General features: G+C 47.6%; 1 protein-coding gene across 1 annotated transcript in view; it reads right to left on the bottom strand.

The window, feature by feature from the left end:
• LOC122168769 (guanine nucleotide-binding protein G(s) subunit alpha-like) overlaps positions 1-5401 on the bottom strand; it is a 53346-nt gene extending 47945 nt beyond the window's left edge. Inside the window, exon 1 of the mRNA XM_042834333.1 lies at positions 5155-5401. Coding sequence (XP_042690267.1) covers positions 5155-5401 — 247 coding nt within the window. The remainder of the gene's footprint in view (positions 1-5154) is intronic.
• Positions 5402-21503: the final 16102 nt, after the last annotated feature.

The raw sequence follows: 21503 nt of genomic DNA, 5'->3' as shown, positions 1-21503 counted from the left end.
GTACATTTTCTTTTAAGAGACATCAGCTTGGGTTCAGTCCTCCTCTCATCTCCTTAGTGCTGGTGCTCCCCATGAGCTACTCCCAACCACAGCACTCCAGCCTACAGAAACCCTAGCACAGAGAACAGCTCAATTTAAGATGCTTCAGTGCAGACAGAGGTAACGGCTGCACAGGAGCGACCAAGAAATTTCTGTCTTCTCTGGAAAGAATGCAAGTGAAAAAGTTCTTCCCACTTCTAAAGAAAAGCTTCATGGGAGTCACCTGCCCTAACAACACACTTTGGACTCCTGCCAGCATGCATGCTGAGTAAGCCTTAATTTCTTACAGGCAAGAAACGTGGTGGTTTCACTCAGGTACAGCCAGCTACCAGGAGATCCAGCAGCCATCCTTCCTCTACAGGAGGAGGATAAACACTGCTGCTTTCCTTCAGAATAAACAGACGGAACAAAAAACCAGAATCAACAACCAAAACCAGCACATGCTGCGGGTAGAGTCTCAGTTTAAAAAAAAAAAAAAAAAGTCTGATAAAACCCTGAAATTAGATCCCTGACTATACATGAATATGGCCTTTCCTCAGTAACATATTACGATCTCTACCCCATCAGGCACGTAGTGAGTAAAAACACAGGTTACCACTAACACAGACAATGCCTATATGATGGAGAAGAGATGTATGTCTATAACCACACTGTGGCTGCATGGCTGCTACTGTCACTAGGAATCAGGGAATTCCCCAGACCTCTCAGCCCCTTCCCCACAGCGATCCATGCTTACATGAACAACCCCATTAGCATTAGATGCAACTGTAAAAGCAATTATTTGGCAGTTCTGGCTGGGACCAACCTAGCAACAATAGCATGCCACCCACAGCAGTCCTCCATCATGACACTTCTATAGCAGTGCAGATGCAGGTTTCTTGACACCTCCCATTGCAGACCCCGTTTGAAGCTCTAACTTTGCCAGATTTCAAATATGCCAGCTGAAGCTCTTCATGCCATGCGTCTGCCTGACATTAATGATTTTGTTTTGTTTATGTGGAGATGCTACAAAGAAAAAGTCAGGGTCAGCAGCATTCAAAGAGGAAAAAAAAGGCAAAGAATGATGAGCTGCTTGTCTGACTCCTTAGTATGAAATTCTAAATAGTGAACAGCAGAACTACTGTAACAAGCGACCCAAAGCACAGAGGTGCTACTGCTGAAGACACCACTTTGTTCTAGAGAACATTCACCAAACTGCAGCACAGCTCCTGGAGCTAGCACTGCTTGCATATTGGTTAAAGCCTTGTTTAAGCTTGCAAAGTTTTTCAGGTATTTTCCTTCAGGGAAATATGCTCCACATCCAGAGGATCCTTGCTTAAGGGACAACACTCTGTGCCATAGAGTGCATTCTGTATACAACAGTGGGAACAGAGTAGGACTTGTCTTCATCATGAAGACACCTATAATTACTGTACCACCTCCTGGTGTCTGCAGCAGGATCATCATGCCTGCAACGGAAAGTACCCAACAGATGGAAACCACAGATTCCCACATCTAAGTGTTTGTAGTATCTGGTAATTACTGGGAGCCCTGTTGGAAAAAAATTACACCTACTTCACCACTAATGACAGCCCATTAAGTCCTGCCACCTTCTGAGCCTGTGTGTGTGCACGATGCCGAGTCGTGCAGCAGGGCAGCCGGTTATGAGGCACTTGTATCTCACATCCCACAGGATTGAACCCAGATTTTTTCTTTTTTCTCCCTATTCCTTCTTTTCCTGAAGAGAAATGCCAACTGGTATAAGAGGTTTCAATAATCCTGTTCTCAAGAATTTGAAAATACCAAAATACAGATTCCCCTTATAGTTTTAGTCTATTTTTTTCTTCCATGTCTTTTCCACATCTTCCAATAAGAATCACACATTTATTTTACCAGGGCTTACCCTCCCTTTAGCTCATTAAACATGGTGCACAAGAAACAAAGGGACATGTAATTGAATGATGACACTACTGTCTACAGTGACAAGCTCACGTGAGATGGAATCTCATCAAGCACCAAAGCCCACATTTATTTTTTTATAAAAGAATACCTTCTTCAGTCTTGCCTGCCTGGCCCCTGCAGGAGGCAGAGCAGTGCTAGGATGCTGACAGCGAGGTAGGAAATCATGACATGAAGGATGATTGTGGGTGACACCATTAAACATACCCTGCAGAACCAGACCAGCTTTGCTCTGGTGCTGAGCTTCTGGAGCAGAACAAGCAACACGTGCTGCAATTGCTGGCACCAACCCACACCTGGCACCTCCTGGATTGCTGTTAAAGCATCCAAAACTTGACCTATTGAGCCTCCACAGCCATGAGATACATGCCCTTAACATATGAAATACTGCAAAAGAACCCGAATACTATCAAGAAAAATTAGCATTAGACAAAGATGGGACATACAAACTTTATGGTAGCTTCAGACAGCTTTCACCTTGGCCTTTCCACAGTGGCATTTCCCTCTCCAGCATCCATAAAAGGATGATGCCCCCTCATCTCACAGTAGCACCATGCAGACACAGTCACTGACATGGAACATTCAGTCCCTGCAGTGACAAGGGCTGCAGAAAAGCCCACGAGTTCAACAGTTCGTTATTCAGTCCGGGGTACGGATGGTGCGCTGTAAATAGGGCACGGGGTGACACACTGTATGAGGAGGATAAGAATATTGAATAGCTGCTCATTCACTGCACAACATCCATCTTGTGCACTGAATGAAGTGCAAGCCTGTGGGGAAAAAAAAAAACAACACAATGTAAACCATACAAGACAATCTTTAATTATATGGTATCCAGGGGCTTACCAAGCAGCATACACACAGAAAGGGGGACTATGGTTAGTACTCACACCGATACTTTCTAGCTTTAAGTAATTTTTTTTTCTTCCTGTGCAATATAGTCCTCCTACAAAAACTTCAGATTTGCTCTGCCTGCGTTTGTATTTTCATCAAAGTATGAAAGTATTAGAAACACTTTTATGTAAGATTCAGAACAGCACTTACTCACTGTACTGTAGCTCAATATATTGCAGTTAAGTACCCTGGATGACAAGTGCATCTATCTATGATGGCATATAAAGATAGCCAAGTTCCCTTCTCCATTGCAGAAATAAACTCAAAGTACTTCTCACATGGGTGAGTTCAGCCTGAGAGGACCTGGAAAGTGGTATACACAGACTGCAAGCATGCCTAAAGACCAGACAGGTTGTCCTTACAGTTAACTAGGCTACAGAACTGAAGGACGTGCAGGAGCACATCAGAGCTTGGAGCACAAGCAGGAAGCCATGAGTACCTTTTGAAGCTTTTGCTATCAAATCAAGAGGGGAAAAATCCCCAATCCACATTTCTCCAGCTTTTTTACCCACCCTGACCTCCTTTCGTTGGAAGAAGGCTCAGCTACTGCTTTAACTCTGAGCTGGATGCTCCTGCTTCCTCGGCCAGCTGCAGGGCAACATTATGCCTTGCACAACCTGCAGATGTAACCCATATGCATCTGGGCTACACCTCTCAGCTACTGCAGCAGTACCTGCGGATGCGCATGAAGTACAACCGAATGCACTCCAAACTTCTTGCTTCAGCTTAGAAAGAGAAAACCAAGTAGCTGTAAGAGTGGGGTACAGGGAGACTGAGCAAGGGAAGGAAGCCAACGGGAAAACTGTCTGTCTGCGCAAGGAGCGGGGAAATGGGTCTCTTAGGCATCCCGAGATTTACAAGAGGGCCAAAAAGTGACTTCCTGCTATTCAAGTCCAGGCTGAAATATAATAAACCACTGCCAGCATAACACTGACTCATATCCATCAGATTTATAAATCAGTACTTTGACAAAGAATGCACTCTGTTGGCTTCAACATAGATAACTCTGGACTACTCAGATTTGTTGTTTAACCCACTCCAAGTGGAATGCCACTTCTGCAAAATCCAATGCTGTGCACAGCCTGCCAGCACCGATACGAGAAAACAGCCAGCTGAAATGTTACCTGAGGAGAACACACAAGTCTTCTGGACAACGTTTAGGTCATAAGGACAAGCAGATCAATACCAACATTAGTTTATTGGGTTTTTTTCTTCCCAATTTAATATAGGGGGAAAAAAAAAAAAAAAAAAAAAAAAAAAAAAAAAGAATATTCATAGCTTGTTCTTCAAGCACTTCACTAGAGAACAGACTTACAGACAGAAACACATTAAGAAGCTACAGAGCACAACGTCCCCAGCACAGCCCGCCCTGCTGGGTGAAGATGTGATTTCCTCACCCACAGGCTTGCAGCAGGCAGACCTCACTGCCTTACACGAGCACTCCTTGCCCCCTCCCATCAGCTGGAAACGCGCCTTTTCAGACACTCCCCAGCACGGTTACAACCGTGTGAGACAAGGCAGTGTTTCCGGAATCAAAACTTTCAGCACGAAGACTGGCACAACCCCTGCCGCTGCGCACACGCAGCCCCACGCACGCTTCAGCAGCTGGGAAGCTCCGGAGGCACTCGCCAAACTTCCACACCACCTCTATTCCGAACGGCTCACAGCACTGCATCCCATCCGCGTTTGACAGCAGAGCTCCGAGCGACGCGTGCTGACAAAGGGGCACCGGACCCGCGGCCGCCACCGAAGGCCGGCACCCGCCCGGGGCCGCGCAGCGCAGCAGCTCGGGCTGCGGCCTCGGGGTCTCCTCGGGAAGCGGCCGCACCTCCCGCAGGGCGCGGCGGGCTGCGTGCAGGTGCTGCGGGGCGGCCGCGAGCCGAGCGAGCCTCACGGCCCGGCCCCGCTATTTCGGGAGGCAGCGGCGGCGAAGCTCGGAGACGAACGGGCGCCGAACACCTCACGCTTTCTCCGCGCAGAACGATCGCACCGGTGTAACGCGGCGCCCTTCCTCGCGGTGCCGACAACTAACGCGGGAGAAGGGACGCAGCGGCAGCCCCGCAGGGTGCGCGACCCCCGCGCCCCGCCCGCCCCGCGCGGAGCCTCGAGGCGCTGAGGCGCCGCCGCCACGTGAGCGCGGCCCGGCCCTGCCCCGGCAGCCACCGCCCACCGCCCGGCCCGGGGCCGAGGAGCAGCATCCAGCGCTGACTGCGACGCCGCGCCGGGCCGCCCGGCACCTGCCGGGAGCCGCCGACTCGCCACCTCCTCCCGCTCCCCGCTCACCGAGCAGCAGCAGCCGGTGCGTCTGCTTGTACTCCCTCTTCTCCGCCTTCAGCGTCTTATCGATGCTCTTGCTCCGCTTCTTATCCGCCCGCTCCTTGGCCACCAGGTCCTGCCGCAGCCGGTGCCGCACCTGCGGGTCTCCGCACTGCTGCTGCTCCGCCGCCGGGTCCGCCTCGCCGCGGCTGCCGTAGGGCACGGAGGGGTGCGCGGCGGCCAGGCGGGAGCGCAGGCTGTAGCACAGCCCCATGGTGCCGGAGCCGCCCGCTGCCCGCCCTACCGCATGCTCCGCGCCGGGCAGGGCGAGGCGGCGGCGCCCGGCGGCCTCTTAAAGTGGCCCCGCACCCTCCGGCGGGCTGCGGAGTGCGGTCCCGCCCCTCCCTCGCTGGGTCCCCGCGCCGCGGCCGGCGGGAGGCGGCCACACGTGATGCGGACATGTTTACCGTATTCTCTGGAAAGCGGCCCCCGCCCGCCCCCTCCCCGCGCTGGCGGGGTGCTCCCACCCCGTCTCGCCCCATTCCCCGCAGCCCCGGCGCCCGCCGTCGTCAAGTTTCCCCCGCCCCCCCGCGAGCCGCGGCCGCGAAGCCGACAGGCGATATTCCTGCTTTGGGCGTGTCGCGACATGCGAGAGCCCCGCGCTGCTCGCCCGAGGTGCGCTGCTATGAGGTCCCGACTCGCTGGAGATGGGGATGTGGCACCCCAATGTCCCCATTTCTCTGCCCCATGTTCTCTTCGCTCCCTGCCATACGCGTCTTTGGGAACGGCTTCTTGTATTTTCCACCATCAGTGGGGACGTTAATGGTGACTCTTTGCTCTCCTGCTCTGCCCCTCTCCTGGCACCACATCTGTTTCTTTTTTCACAAGCAAACTTCAAATTTACCTCCCATGCTGCAACCGATGTACCTGACCGGAGCTGTAACTGTGGCTGTGGCACCGACCCGTTCCCTGGCAGCACCCTCAATGCACGGCACTGCCAACTCTGTCGTGCTGCACTTCACACTCATCTCCGGCTGGCTCTGAGCATTCCCTTACAACATGACTAATGCTCTCTGGGGCCCGGCCACACATCCTGCATGCCGGAGTCAGACCTCTCCAAGCAGCTCTTGGTGCTGCAGCATGCCCCTGCTAACAGCCTGCATGCTTACTGCTGAAATATCACTTTCAGTTCTTTCTCCTAAGTTGGACATCTTGATGGAAATCGCTCTTAGCAAAGCTGAGAGTCCCTGTGAGCAGAACACACCCATTACGAGCTGCTCACTTCCTTGTTTCTGCAACACTCAAGGCTGAGCAGGTCACATACTGCAGCACAAGCCTGCATCCCTACCGAGGGGATTGCTGCATCAGTCATGGGAGCTGCAGGACACTGCTAGCCAGGTGTGCCAGCCAGCTCCAACATTTGTATCTTGCCACCCATGAGGTTTTTGCCAGTCTTGGGATTTAACTCAACCTGTCCGATCGGCATGGGCTCTGCAGGGAGGCAGCACTGAGCAGCTCACAGCCATCAGCCCCATCCCACAGCTGCTCTGCCAAGCACCTTGCTGGCACCCTGCACCCTGCGTGCTTCCAGGAACAGTCAGCGATGGCAAGCTGGGATGCCAGAACCGAGTTCAGGAAACGTGTTTAAATGATCTGTGAGTCTGGGCTCAGGCAGGGTCACGAACAAATGCTTCACAGCAGGAACAGCCCCAGAGAGATTGGCACCTATTCCATCAGAAGACACTGCGTGCCTGTGTCCATTAAGAAGGATGCCAGATATTGCAGTGAGTTTATTTCTGTTTCACCTAGGCCAGGCTAGGACCTCATGGTCAGGTCCTTTCTTTTCTGGCCCTACATGTTGTGCTTAGGGAGGTCACTGGTCAGAGAGAGAACATCTACTTCTTTCTATTAATTGTGTTGCCTATGCAGCATATATTGCACCTAATCAATACCCTGCTGCCTGGCCATTACAGCAGTTAATGAGTGTACAAATTAAATCATTACCCGGCGGATAAGTTCACTTTAAACATGACTGTGAACCCAAAATTCAGGAGCAGTTGTGTGTTGCAGAAATCAATCAATCTCACATTGAGCTGAAGATGCCCACATGACTCGCTTTCTGTCTCCACCACTGTAATGTCTTTTCCTCTGTGACGGAGAGTTCATCCTTCTGATGAACGCACCCCTGAGAATGTAATATACCAAGAAAATGTAAAGGTCAGACTAGAGGATTATTAATAGCAGTTTTCTTCTTCTTCCTGTGCTCTTTGGAGAGGTACACGAACAAGAGTAGGGTCACACTTGGCAACTGCGTGCTCTGTGATGGGGATCTGTGTGCTGCTGCACAAGGAAAGGGGACTCGTGGAGACAAGAGGTATCTAAACAAAATAAAAAGGTAAAGGAAGAAGCTGTAAAGAAGCAGTCAGCCTACAGGCTTGTTCCCTTGGCTCTGGAGGCGGACAGATATTTTCTGTTTTCTTCTTGTGCAGTTTGGAGCAGGACATGTTTACGATCACTGTTTCAGTTTCACCACTTTGAAACCATTTCCGTTTCAGGTGGAAGTCCTGTGCAGCACACCAACTTATCTTTGCTGCAGTGTTCATCCCCTCCTTAGGGTGATCTAAAGGAGAAATCTGAGTTGGAAGTAGAGCCGAAGTGGAAGACAGGCTTCCCCTCTTCCTATTGCATTTCAGAATCCTTAGAATAACTCATAAAACTTGTGGTTTGCTCCTTTCAGGAAATCAGGAATTGTATGTGACTTCAGTGACAGCAAGGGTAAGGCCATTTATTTCATCTTGATAGAGTGGGTGACACATTGACAGTTTTCTGAAATCACACGGTCTCAGAGGTAGCAGAGGAAATCACCTCTAAGGTCAAAGCATCTTCTGTCATTTATGTACCCTGCTCATCCACGTAGCATTATACTGGGACAGAGTCAGGCTTAAAAAGCACAGCTTAAGTTTGTTGCACAAAATGCATTTAAAGAATATGTTTCTAAAGGCCGTGGACACACACTGTGTATTTATCCCACCCCAGCTATGCAAGGTAGCCTGCATAGCTACTGTCAGTGTGTTCAGCTTCTGTCAGCCTCAAGGGACAGAGATTTGCTTTCCCCAAGGGCTGTGGATCCTTTTAATTTTTTATTCTGTTGCATTTACTGTCTGCAACAGGGGGTGGAAAAAGTGGAGAGGTGAAAAAGCAAACCAGGCCATCTGGGAGTGCGAAAAATATAGGGGAAGAGAGAAAGAGAGAAAGTAACTACAGGACTGCGACATTAAAAGAAGAAACATGGGCACATAAGCAAAAGAACTTGGATTACCACCAGGAAATATGTCAGCAGGAGAAATGTAAATGAGTAAAATTTGCATTTATTTGTGCCTTGGGAGGGAAACTAATTGATTGAACTCAAGATATCCTCACAGAACTCCCACTCCCATTACTGTAAGTGGCCTAAACATGCAGTTTTCATTTCTTGTTGCAAAACACTGGTGTGTCAGAGCTGCTCATGAGCATCCTGCTGCTCCTCTCCCACAGCTCATCCTCTCTCCAGTGCACTGGTTTGCACTCAGCTTTACCAGTGCAGGAGGCTGTGGCCTGGCACCTTTGCAGAAGGCATCTCAAGCAGAGCAGTGAGCTGCGCACTGCAGCTGCAGCAACAGGGGCTGCTGAGCACCCCCAACAATGCCTCTTAGCACCCAGTGTTCAAACAAGGCCCGTAAGGCATAACTGGATGAAGTGAGGTTTGTGAAGTTTGCACAAGGTCTGTATGACCACTACAAACTGTGAGCATTTGACATTAATTTTAGCTGAAGCTCTGTCTGGTCTCTTCTTTTGGTCTTTCGCTTCAGGTCGATAAGTGGATGCTGGACTAAAGATTTAAAAGTGAGCAAGCACCTTATTTCTGTCTTGGATTCCATTTATCTGTTTATATATTGAGTTGAACTGTTAACTTCTTGTCTTCTTCCAGAAACTTTGAGAGCCAAGATTTCCTAATATCCGTAACCACAAAGTTGCCATCATTGGCTTTGCCATATCTGTTAATTTAAAAGCCAGTTTATCTGCAAATTAAGAATTATGACATTCAGATAAGGGATGAAGGTTAGAATTAGTTACGTTTGAGTTGTATTTCTAACATAAAATGGCAAATGTCATGTTGAGCTTTCAGTCAGAGGGCAGTGTTCTCAAGACATGGACAGCAAATGCTATATTGATGTTGCAGCACAGCAGGCTTCCAGCTTCCTGGGCTCATGAGAACATTGGATGAGCAAAACCCCCTTCATCTAGGAAGGTATTCAAGTCCATTCCATGTGTGATGAATGCAAAATCTCTACACAGAGCCCACAGCATACAGGTACGGCTATGGGCTGTGATGCCCGCTCTCAATGCCAGCCCTGACACCCTCCAGTCCACCTCCCTGAACACACAGGGCGAAGTCCTGGGCTGTGCACAGTTTTAGTGCAGCTGAGTTGGTGAGCTGCCAGCTTATTAATATCCTGTCTAATTTTGTGCGGATGTTAGCTATTCCAAAGCAATTGCCATGAGATCCTTCATCCTTCACCTCATTCATCGTTAGCCTTCTCCACAGTCAGGACAGAAGACAGGTTGTAGCTCAAAGAATGGCATTCAGGGATGGCAGTGGGACATGGCTATGTGTATCTGAGAGTACTGCACTATGAGCTCAAACTGACATAGTGGGTATAAATTAAAGTGTGACTCTTTGCTCCTGGCTCCATTCCCCTTGCCAGGCTTCGGCAGGCTCTCATTCAGCTGTCCTTCTGCAGTGGCAACAGCCTGTGCTGGGGGGGTGGAATGCTCACCGACAGGTAGGGTTCACTGGGCACAGAACCAGCCACTGTCACCATCCAAACTCCAAAGTACAAGCTTTTCACTCCACTGAATACAATAAAACTTGCTACCTTTCCTCTTGTTTGTGTTTTTGGATGTTTAGTTGTTTTCAGCATCGTGCTTTGCGTTTGCTTCAGGCATACCAAAGCATATTTCCCCCCCTTTTTTTTTACCACGTGTGCTGTTCCCTATAAGTGGTTTTTTGGGTCTTAGAGATGTCACCTGAATTTTTTTTTCTGATTTCAAAAGAATAGAGCGCATTGTAAAATTCCTTCCATTCACAAACACCTGATGAATTACCCCCCCTGCGCTGCTCTCACTGGCTTCATTCACACCCCTGGGGTCACTTGTTGTGTGTGGGGTGCCCTGAGCTGGGCCACAAAGCCACATGAAAACAGCAAATCAATATTCTGATTAAGCAGTTTGTTTCCATTTCTTAACCAGCAATCTTACTGACATGCCCTGGTTCCCCTCTGTCCCATTTGTTGTTGGGATCATTGTGACACCTCCAGAGAGCAAGGGTTGTCTTGGGACTCCCTACACAAACAGTGCGGGTTTTCAAGGATAATACACAACACAAATGAGCAGCCTTGTTCTGTCAACAAAAGCCCGTGTGTTTATAAGAGCCCTCGAATGTGTTTTTAAAAATACTCGGCTGCATATTTTTAGCAGTGAGAGCCTCTCCAGCCTCCCCTAACACACCAACACTGTTCTCAGCAATGCTCTCCCCTCCTCCCCCCCCCCCCCCCCCCGCACACAGGGATGCTCCTGCACAGCGCAGCCCCAGCAGCAGAAGCCCTTGTTAGTCGGGCTGCACTGACATCTGTTGGCTCTTATCAACAGGGGTAGGAAAAAAACAAAGCCACTCGGTTCCATAGGCTGAGATAGCGCCCACAGGCAGAAACAAATAGCTGGGAGAGTAACCTTGAGATAAAGCTGCCTTGTGTCCAGGAGCAGTGAGCAGCCCATAGACAGAGCCGGCCAGTGGGCTGGCTATACAGGTTTGGAAGCTGAGGGCCTCCCATCCAGCTGGCAATGTGTCCCACACTTCATGAAGCACCTCATTCCCAATGACCGTCCCTCCAGTTTTGTGCTGCTCTTACAGCTCATCCTCAACCCCAGAGCTCTGGGCTGAGGCTGCAGCCCGCCTGCAGCTGTGTTCCCCCGGTGAGCTGATCAGTCCATGTGACTAATTAAACCAGAGGACACACACACTCATTTCTGAATCAGCGTCTGAAAAGATCACACGTCCTTTCGAACAGAACAAGTAAGAACTGAGCAAACGTTTCACTTGAACCAGTGCAGTCTTACTCAGATGCCCGACTTTGATAATCCAACTTTAGTTGTTCAGTGCAATAAGCAAAGAACAACTGGATGTTCTGCAGTTCAGCCAGCATGTTTGGTTAAAAGTTCCATCCTGCAAATACTGTATTTAAATGTCAGAATTCTTATTCACAGAACTTATAGAAAGCTTCGTCAAAGTAGCAGTGCTACCCGCTTCTGTCAGGCTCGGTGATGGAGAAATTATCAGCCTCTTTTTAATGACTGCAGCCAGAAGTGCAGCAAGCACTGAGTTTTGCTGGGAAGCCCACTGGGAGCACTCCTGGTCCAGGAACTGATTTGGCCTCAGCGCTCTTTGAGTGAAAGAAAGAGACAACAAATAGCACAGAGGTACTGGGGCACAGAGGGGAGAAGCACATGGGTTGCTGCAGAAGATGCCCAACAGCTATTTGTACCTGTTGTATGCACATCCCTTGTACCAACCCAGGCTGCAGAGAGGAGATGGAGACTATCATCAATTTCTCTTTCCAGTGGAAACAATTCCAGGAATCCTTCTCCTTGCTATTCTTCACAAATATTTGTTAAATGCTTGAGTCAACAGCATTTAATTTTGGCCTTACAAAGTATAATCTCTTCTTAAAAAGTCAGATCAGCCCTTTGGGTTTAAAGACAGTTCATGGCATTTAGGTTTCAAAGTCATTTAAAATAGAATTAGGTTATTTTACAGCATTATAAATCTCTGCTGGTTGGCTCCAGAGTAAGTAGGCTGTTAATCCTACCAGTAAAGATTTCATAATTTCTCTGAGCACTGCAGTTTACTATTTCCCATGGAAGCATTGCGCCAGGCTGACTCTGCCTGCTAGACTTTGTTGCTGTCTTGCCATTTCAAAGGGGAAAATCACAGAGAAACAACGGATCTACTTTCTTAGGGGGGAAAAAAAGCAATGAACACGAAAGCACTCACGGCCACATGGCACAATGGGGAGTAACACGGTGGAAAAGCCCGAGGGCAGCTCTGCCTCTGAGCATTTGGTTCCTGCCAAGACATGCAGGAGCCAACGTGAGGAGCCAGAGCTGCCAGGAACCATGAGGCTGAGCGAAGCAGGGCTCTGAGCTTCTCCTCACACCTTCTCTGTGTGCTCTCCTTAACGCCTGCATCTCGCCTCTCAGTAGGGCTGCAGACAGCAGGCATCCATTCACCATAGCTGCAGCTGTAGTCGTAATTCTGATTGCGCACTGCTTCCAGGGCCTGGTGCTGCCAGCGGCCAGAGGGAGGGCAGGGAATGCTCCCACAGCACAACAGCAGAGTATGCTCTGCACTGCACCTGGCACCCTGGGAACAGGGTCAGGTTCCCCAAATGCAGCCTTCTGGTAAGTCCATCACAGTGCTCAGTAGCAGATTTCACTCTTTAACCCTCTGCTTGCAGCAGTATAGCTTATGCTATTAGTTAATGACATCAGTATAGCTTGTGCTATTAGTTAACGACGTCTGAAACTGCAGCGAGGGCTGCAGGATGATGAGAGCCCCGAGTTGCCTCAGGGGAGAGTTCTCGGTGTTTTTCAGTGTTCCCTGCCGTTACATCACTGAGAAATCGGCGGAGCTGGCAGCTGCAGCCCTGTGCGCCGTGCACGGCGAGGCACGGCCCGTCCTCTAGGTGTCCCCAGCGCCACGCTCAGCCCTCAGCGCCGTGCCCGCGGCGGTGGGCAGCCTGCGGGCCTCCTCGGGTTGCTACTGACGCCTCGGTGTGAACGCCAGCCTCGTTACAAGTTGTTTTTTGTTTGTTTGTTTGTTTGTTTGTTTTTAATTAAAGAACAAAAGCGCTTCGTTTGTTTCTGGCTGGCACTTCCCATCTCGCTTTCCCACCTCGGGTGCCTCAGTCAGACTGCGTGCTGCCCGCTGCCTGAATGCTGCTGCGCTTGGGCTGCGGGTGCGAGAGGAGGGTGCTCATCACACACAACCTTCCGTGCTCTAGAGCAACAGTCAACAAATTGGAAAAATACCATGCTCCATCTCAAGATGTATTTTGCTGCTATCTCAGTCACCATTCTATTTTTCAACTTCCCTCTGGCTTTCACAGAGAAAGAATCCATTAACTGTGTGCTGGGCTGGAGCTGGAGCCCGCTGAGCAGGAGCTGTGTGTTTGCTGGGGCACTGCTGCTGAGCCCCAGGGGAAGGCAGCAGAGGAGGAGGAAGGCTTCCAGCCTCCAGCGCAAAGCCTTTCCGCAGCTGTGAGGCATTCCTGCTTCTCCTCCCTGTTATCGCTATTGGAAAAAATTAAAAAGAGAATGGGATAATGAAGACAGCGAGATCTTTTGCTCTTTTCGTGTCAAGAAACAGTTTCATTTGTCAAACCAACACTTCAAGGGCTGAACTGCACCATGGCGTGAGCAGTGGGTGCAGAGGCTGCAAGAGGAGAGCGTCCAAGCCCTGTCATTCTCTGGATGTGGAAGCACGTACTGCCAACACATCCTCGCTCTGAGCTGCAAGCCAGAATCTCAGTGTTCAGTGCCAAGGAGGTTATTATTGCCAAGCCTGCGCCTGTGGTAGGAGTTGGGCCACTTCTTGTGGAGTTAGTCAGGAAACTCCAAAATGAGATTGTTACAGTGTGCCATTTTTCCCAGTCAGATTTTGTCAGGGAGAAACAATACCCTCAAATTTGCTACAGGAGTTCATGTGTTTCTTAGCCAGTTTGTTCCAAATGTCACTGCAGCAATCAGTGGCACAGAACATGCCCACGATGCACAGAGACAACGCCTCGCCGAGACTTTGTGCAACTTGTTCAGAGGTTGCACCTTCTGTCCAGTTTCCTGTTTTCTGCTTCCACGTAGCCATAAAAATCAACCCATCCATTACTGCAGCCTTTGCTTTTAACCTCCTTGAGACCTTGAATCTGTTTCCAGAGATGGAAAACTCTGTGTCACGGCACTGGGAGGGCTCAAGGTAACTCCTGTGCTCCTTCTTCCCTTCACCCCAGCAGGGCTGGCAGAGCACTGCCTCTGTCACAAGCCTTATGTGCAAAAAGCACGGGCTGCCATGTGCTGCAGTGACAGCGGGGCAGGACGACCCATTCATTTCTGCTACCTTATTAAAAATGCTGTATAGGAAAGGGCAGATATTTGTGTTTTGAGTTAAAACATATTCCTATGGCTTTAGTCATCCCTTTGTTTACTTAACACAACAGGATTTGTTTTCTGTTATGTTTAAAGATGTGCTTTTGGAGCCACACAGATAAATTTGGCAGCACAATTCCCAGCCCCACCATATATCCTCCGTTGGGCCAACCTCTACAAAATCGTTAGTGAAAGATGACAAAGAAAGCTTACAGTCTAAGTAGTAAATGGCTTTAGTAAATAATTAATATGACAGGAAGAGGATGTGCTGTGTGAGGCAACAGCACTCCTATCGCTGTATCACCTTCACGCTGTTCAGCCTTGCTAATTAATCCTGCTCTGAGCATTACTGGGAATACCAGCTCAGGTAAAGCACTGCTGGTGTGTTGTGCACTGCCTGCATTCACCTCAAACTCAAAGATCAGACTTCTGAACACGAAGGAAAAAAAAAGAAAGAACAAAATCTTATTTCAAATGTGAAGAACTCTTTTGTTTATTTGAATCTAGAAAGCAAGCACAGCTACTTCAGAGAGAAGGACCTGACCGCTGCATGTAGGAATATGTACTCAGCAATAAAGTGCCTGGATTAAAGTGAAACGTAAGAGATCAATAGTTCCCATTTCAGAGAAAATGAGGATGGTTGGACAGAAAACAAATCGCAGCATTTGGGTTGGTGATTAGAAATGTATACATTTCTGATGGCAAGGGGATGGGGAGGTGGGCTAACCTTCTTCCTAGAGGGATCGGCCAAAGCTCAGCGAAGAGGAAGCGGGGTTTAAATTGCAGCATGTCTTTAAGAAGTAACTAAATGTGATCAGAGACAAGGATTTTACAAAATGAAATTTAGTGATATGATTTTTAGGAGCTCCATCTGCCTAAGACAATCCCAGGATGCAGAAGGACGAGGCATGGTCTGATGGAAGATCCAGGCAGATTTGCAGGGACAAGGAGCTCCTCAACTCCGACATATATTTATTTGTCAGAAATTTGGAAGCTGTTTTTTCCTCAGAAATGTTTTTTTTGTAGGTAATAACTTCAGAGAAAGAGAGAGAGGGTGGGAGAGAATGATGCTTGGAAAGGCAGAATTGCCATAAAAATGTCATGGTTTGGCACAGGGACACTCATTTTACCTCACCTTCACCAGTGCATGGATTTCTTTATTCATGAAGGATTTCTTCTCACAGTTTTACTCATAAAGTGAACACACTTGCAGTGTTCATCTATCACACATGACTTCATTTATCCTAACAGAACGATAACCACTCGTGTGTGTGGAAGGAATGCAGCAGGTGAAGCTCTCCTGGAACGGACAATTTTTCCATTGCTCAGTTGTCACACATTTCACAAACTTAGCTTGAATTCTAATCACTGTTTTTAATTACCTGATATGAATTTGATTTCTTGTATTTGTTATCTTCAGAAATTTGTTTTGAAGAATACACTGCATAACAGACCCTATTCTTTACGCTTAGGGAATACAGTCATCTAGTAAACGTTGCAAGTAACAGTACAGTTTCCCATATGAAACAATTGGGAAACAAGAATATGTGACCTAATTGGTGAACGCTGCTTTTTTTTGGCACAACTAACCAACACTGAAAGCAGCATTATTAGCTTGGCAATGCCTGCTCCACTCAAGTGTTTCTCCTGGCTTTCTCACTGTATAGAAAATTGAAGAACTGACTGCAGTTTACTTGAGCCATTACCTTATGCCTCATAAAACTGTATCTTCAACATGAAGTCATTGAAGAAATCAGCACTCTCCCATTTCTCCTGACAGTTTGCTCTAACATCTAATTTGCTTTAAATTGTAAAGGAACCCAGCGCTGTCAAACTTTTCCAGCAGACAGCAATCCAAATATTGAGAGTGCAATAGAAATCCATTAGGGTACAGTGCCTTATACCATTTGGAAATAACCAGAATATACCTTGCAGCTGCTGTCTGTGCTCAGCATGGGACATTCAGCCGCGAGACACCTCCCATGCCATCTGATGGGATGTGGCCTCTCATAGTTGTCCAGTATGGGCTGAAGGGCTCTGTGATCAGACCTGGGCACAGGGGGGTTGGAGGCATCTGTGCAATAAGGCTTTAGTTCACAGTGCAATTGGACTGGTGCAAACTGTGAGCAGAAGCGTGCAAACCAGGCACAGACATCGCGTTGTGTAGATGCACCACTGCGAAAGCCTTACAAGAAACAGAGCTGGTCGGAGTTCTTCCCTGAAGAAGTCTCACAGAATCATTAAGGTTGGAAAAGACCACTGAGATCATCTAGTCCAACCATCAGCTCACCAACCCACCTGCCTCCTTGCAGAAGAGAAGACAAAGTACCAGCGTTGCCCTGGAAGATGGGGATGAGGAGTGTTGGATGGAGATGTGCAGACGATGACCTGCAGGGATGGCACAGGACTGCCCCTGTCCTGGTTTGTCAGCCTGGTGCTGCGTCACTGCCTCTTGGCAGAGCACACAGAAGCAGCACTTGGGCTTCTCATGCCGGAACAATGACGTTCTTTTCCAGTGCACAGCCTGGCCTGGGTGAATGAAGCTTTCTGGACGTACACAGATGGATCAAACACTTTGTGTTATCTGCGGCAGAATCTCACAGATGTTTCCTTGCAGACATCTTAAGCAGAATACCAAATGTTTCACCACCACATACAAAGCTGGTCCAAAGCCAAACGTTTACAATGTTTTGTGTTTGCCTATACTATTGCTTATGCCCGTCAAAGCTGCTTCCTGTTTTGGATATTAGATCTCAGGATGGAGAGCTTCCAAATACTGGGCAGGCCAAAGTCAGCTGTGCTCAGTAAAAATACAGAGAATAATATCAGAAGAAGTATAAATATTCAGATGAATAATTGCTTCTTTATTATTTCCTGGCTTGCAAGCTTACATGTGCTCGTAGAAGGGGGGCAGTTTTAAAAGATATACACTAACACACTGCTGGCTACAGATGTGAAGATCTCTGTTACTCTCACGGACCTTGTATTTCACGTGTCAAAGCAGTATTAAAAAAAATAAGCATTTAAGGCCCATCCCTTCTCATACATACACAGTGGGCTCTGGGTTAGGCTTGTGAGCTTGTCCACTGCTAAGCCTGCTGAAGACAAATAGGATGCTCCTTTGCTGCCCCTGGCACTCACTCAGACGGGGACACGAAGGGGCTCACGTAATGGAACTGCTCATGGAGTGACACTCAGAGAGAAGCACGCTGGTGGGACACAGCTGTGTGTAAGGAGCGTGCTGGATGGATGGGGTAGAAAGCCACATGTGCGAATGGGAATACCCATAATATACCAGTGAGTGGTATTTTAGGCACAAAACCTATAATTAGTGTCTCCTTGGCTTTACTTTTAGTCTTTGGGAAAAAGTGCTTCCAGGTTTGTAATCCAGGTTTATTCATTGCAGCTAGCTTCATGGGAGATTAAAAATGCTGTAAAATAAAATAGAGAAAATAAAAGTGTTTGAGTAGCTGTAAAAAAACGAAAACCCAATGTTTCAGGCTAAAAACTGAACATTTATCACCTAAGTAATTTCCAAATCAAATCTGAGTTTTCTTACTATTTGAACACTTGCACCAGAATTTCCAGTGGCCAGACATGGCTCACAGGCACAGTTCCTTTGGATGCTGTGGGATAACTATGTCTCTCAATCCCATACATATCCCTGAACTCCATCTCTTTTTAACTTGTTTTAGTGGTTCAGATGGGAGGAAAAATGGCATGGTTCTGCTCTTATGTACCACATATCAAAATCCCAACTCTCTGCTGCTTGCACTCCTGCATAGGTGCTCTTGGAGCCTGGCATGAGAGCAAAGGAAGGCAGGAAACTGTCAGTGAGCAGGTAAGAGAAACCTTAAAACAAACCCACCTGTTACCATACTTATATGCAGTGGAAACAAAAACAAAATGAAAAAAAAAAGCTTATAAAAAATAGAACTGCTCTGAATAGTTTCCAGAGGCGCGTGCCTGCCCTGGGATCACAGCCTCTGCCACCGTTATCAGCAGCACCACATGCAGGAACTGATGCTTGTGTTCACACTCTGCATTGTGTTTATGGCCTTAAAAAAAAAAAAAAAAAGAACATTTGACAGAGTTATTTGGCAGCAGTTTAGTGCCTTGTTTGATGTAAGCATAAACACACCCTTGTAATTTAGGAGGGATTACAAAGCAGGTGCAATTGAGATAGTTTAATTTGTATCCTTTCGGTACCTCAAAATCAGCCCTAGGGTCCTGGGGTGGGATCATCAGTGCCCCAGCCAGCACAGGCTGTGATGTGGGACCTGCTGATGAGCTGATACAGCCTCACACCTTCAGTTCTTCAGAGGTTCCATTATGCCATCCTCCAGACTGATTTATTTAACTGTCCGGGTTAGAAACATGTCAGAGCAGCCCCACACCCTGTTTCTTAGAAAATAAAATTGATTCATTTGCTGATTTGTTTTTCTTACTGTGCTTTTGGATATTTCACAGCAATGAGGAGGGGCCAGGGGAGTTCTATCAGTGCCAGTGCTGTGCTCTGAGCTGTGCACTGCTTACTGCTGTGCTCATGGCCAAGTCAGGAGGTGCTGTGCTATTCTGTGGTCATCCAGAACCACAGCTTCTGCTCCAGCCCTCACTTGGGATCTGTTCATTTTCACATTTTTTTCTTCTGGGTTATGTTATCTGTCCCAAGGCCAATGCAATCCCACTGGATGACAGCTATTATTTATACCCAGGTTCACTTTTCTTACTACTGCTAAAGGTTTTCTGAGTACTGAGGTGAGCAACTCTGCAAACAAGATGCTTTTAAAGTACAATGAATCCAGACCACTATCTGTCTGGGTGAGTAAGGCTGCAAGACTTAAAAAGCTTTTCTTCATGAACTGTAGACAATTCCTTGACTTAAAGCATGAACTGAATTGAGTAAAAGGAAAATACATTTATCCACCATAAGTTTTGCTGTCTTTCAGGACAGTGCCTTTTTTCCTCCAGAGCTTCAAACCATGAAGATCTGTTGGAACCACCCCCTCTGCATGAAGACCTGCAGGATCCCTGGGAATACTCACACTCCAAGAGTTGGAGCCTTGCAGCTAATCAGGGCTCTTTCTTTTTTCTCCCTTTCTAGGTAATAGCAGCTGTCAAATGTTTTCACAGTTTGGATTATTTCCCTGGACCATTACATTGTATTGTGCCATCAGTGCAGAAGAACCATTAGTTCTGCCAAACGTTGCAGAATCGGAGAGGAAGGCAGGCTGTGCCTCGGCCCCATCCAGCTGCTCATCTCCTTCCTCCCAGGCCGCTCCTAAAGGTAAATGCTCCTATATAAGGAGAGAATAGGAGTCGTTTTGTTGTTTTATTTTGTAACTCTGATGCCTTTTTGCAGCTGAGCCAAATGCCACTGGATATTGTCTTTATTTTGCTATAAATCCAAGATTGACCTTTTTGTTTTTTCCTCAGAAACCAAACTTTGGTTTGAAGGTGAATTTATGAACTGGTTTTAGCCCCTAGAGCCCTCTGAGTCTCCCAACGCATCACACGGTTCTTCCAGGCGGCCTCCTGTGTGATGTTTGTGCTCTGATTGGTCAGCTTCATTATCATTAACTTCGCTTATTCCAGAAGCCCAGATCCACAGAGTTAATTTTATTCCACAGGCTGGAGACAAAAATTACTTGATTCTTGAGGGCCACAGCATACTCTCAACAGCCTCGCTGAGGCCTGGCTTGTGAAGCCAGGGATGAAGAGAACTTTGGTTGGCCTGGAGCAACTAAGGAGGCAGGCAGTCTATATTCAGCAGCTTGAATGCGATGTTCATTTTATTCCCTTTAGCTGACTCTTCTGCTGTTCTATAAAGGAGGAGATCTACAGCCATTCTTTCTTTCTTTGCTACCTTTTCATCCAGCCTTAATGCCATTGAAATGTGACAGCTCAGATGAGTATCACAGCATCTAATTATTATGGCAGGAAAAAGGAAGACACCAGAGAAGACCATGAAAATGAGGTGTCAGTATTTCCCAAAAAAAGCAAACCTTGTGCATTGAGGTTTCCCCAAACTATTTTCCTTTTCTAGGCAAATAGTAGAGGAGTCCTGCACAGGACAGAAGCAGATCTCCTCAGTGTGGAGATAAGATGTGGGAAATAGGGATAAATTAGAGAGCCCTGGATGGGTCCTTAAGAAAGGAGCCATCCATCACGATCAGGGCTCACGCAGGGCACCTCCACGATATGAGAGGTGATCTTTCAGGATTTGGTTGCCAGAGTAAGGAGGTCAGCTTCACTTCCTAACTGCATTGGGTCTGTCAGACCATCAGAGCAAGCACCTGGGCCATGATCACACAGCTGTGGTTGCACTGACTTTCTTTACCTCACTGCTACGTGTGGCTGTGGCAGCTCCTACATCAGTGTGAAGACTGCCAGCAGTACAGCCCTGCCATGGTACAGATCAGGATGCTGCCATTTATGAAAAGCACACCAGAAATTATTTGCAGGAAATGAGAACTCAGTGAATGTGGCTGTCTGACCCCTCTGCACCAACCTTGCTGCCTCTCTTTCCTTTGGAAAGGACTTCTTCCATTCTAAATAACCCCTCCGTAAGGATCTCAGACACACGGGCTCGTTGCTGGCAGCCTCCCCTGTGCTCAGTTCTCTCTGGTGCTGAAACAGCTGCCTATTCCTCCAGCTCAGGCCTTTGAGATGTAAATAGTGTAATCCGACTTCAAGAGGCAAGGAAATATTAGCAGAATTTAATGTAAATATTGTATAAATCATCCCAAAATAGCACGGCCACGGGATGAGCCAAAGACACTAACAGAAAGTTAAACAGGCTGAGTAAATATAGACTAAATATATTCCCCTCCTGGAATTGCCACTGGAACGGATCCAGACAGGAAATAGGTTAAAATGCAGCCTTGTGGCAGTGATGTTAAAAAGCCATTGGCCCATTTGGTGACATTTATAGTGAATTTTATGTACTCCATACATTTTTTTAGTACACGTTGAGTTAAATATTACCAAATCTATAAAAAGATATGGAAAAATGTCTGTTTTCATATGGGCAGACACTGCCCGGAACTCTCTCTGTGGGTTTTGTGTCAGAGAAGTGTTTGAAAGAAAACATGAGAGAGAAAATAAGTGCCCACACTGCAGTTTGTGAGAACTGTTGT

The sequence above is a fragment of the Centrocercus urophasianus genome, unplaced genomic scaffold (genome assembly GCF_019232065.1).
Source record: "Centrocercus urophasianus isolate 14NV4802_14NV808 unplaced genomic scaffold, USGS_Curo_1.0 seq_46, whole genome shotgun sequence".
Classification (NCBI taxonomy): Eukaryota; Metazoa; Chordata; class Aves; order Galliformes; family Phasianidae; genus Centrocercus; species Centrocercus urophasianus.
This window is presented reverse-complemented; position numbering and strand designations above follow the sequence as displayed.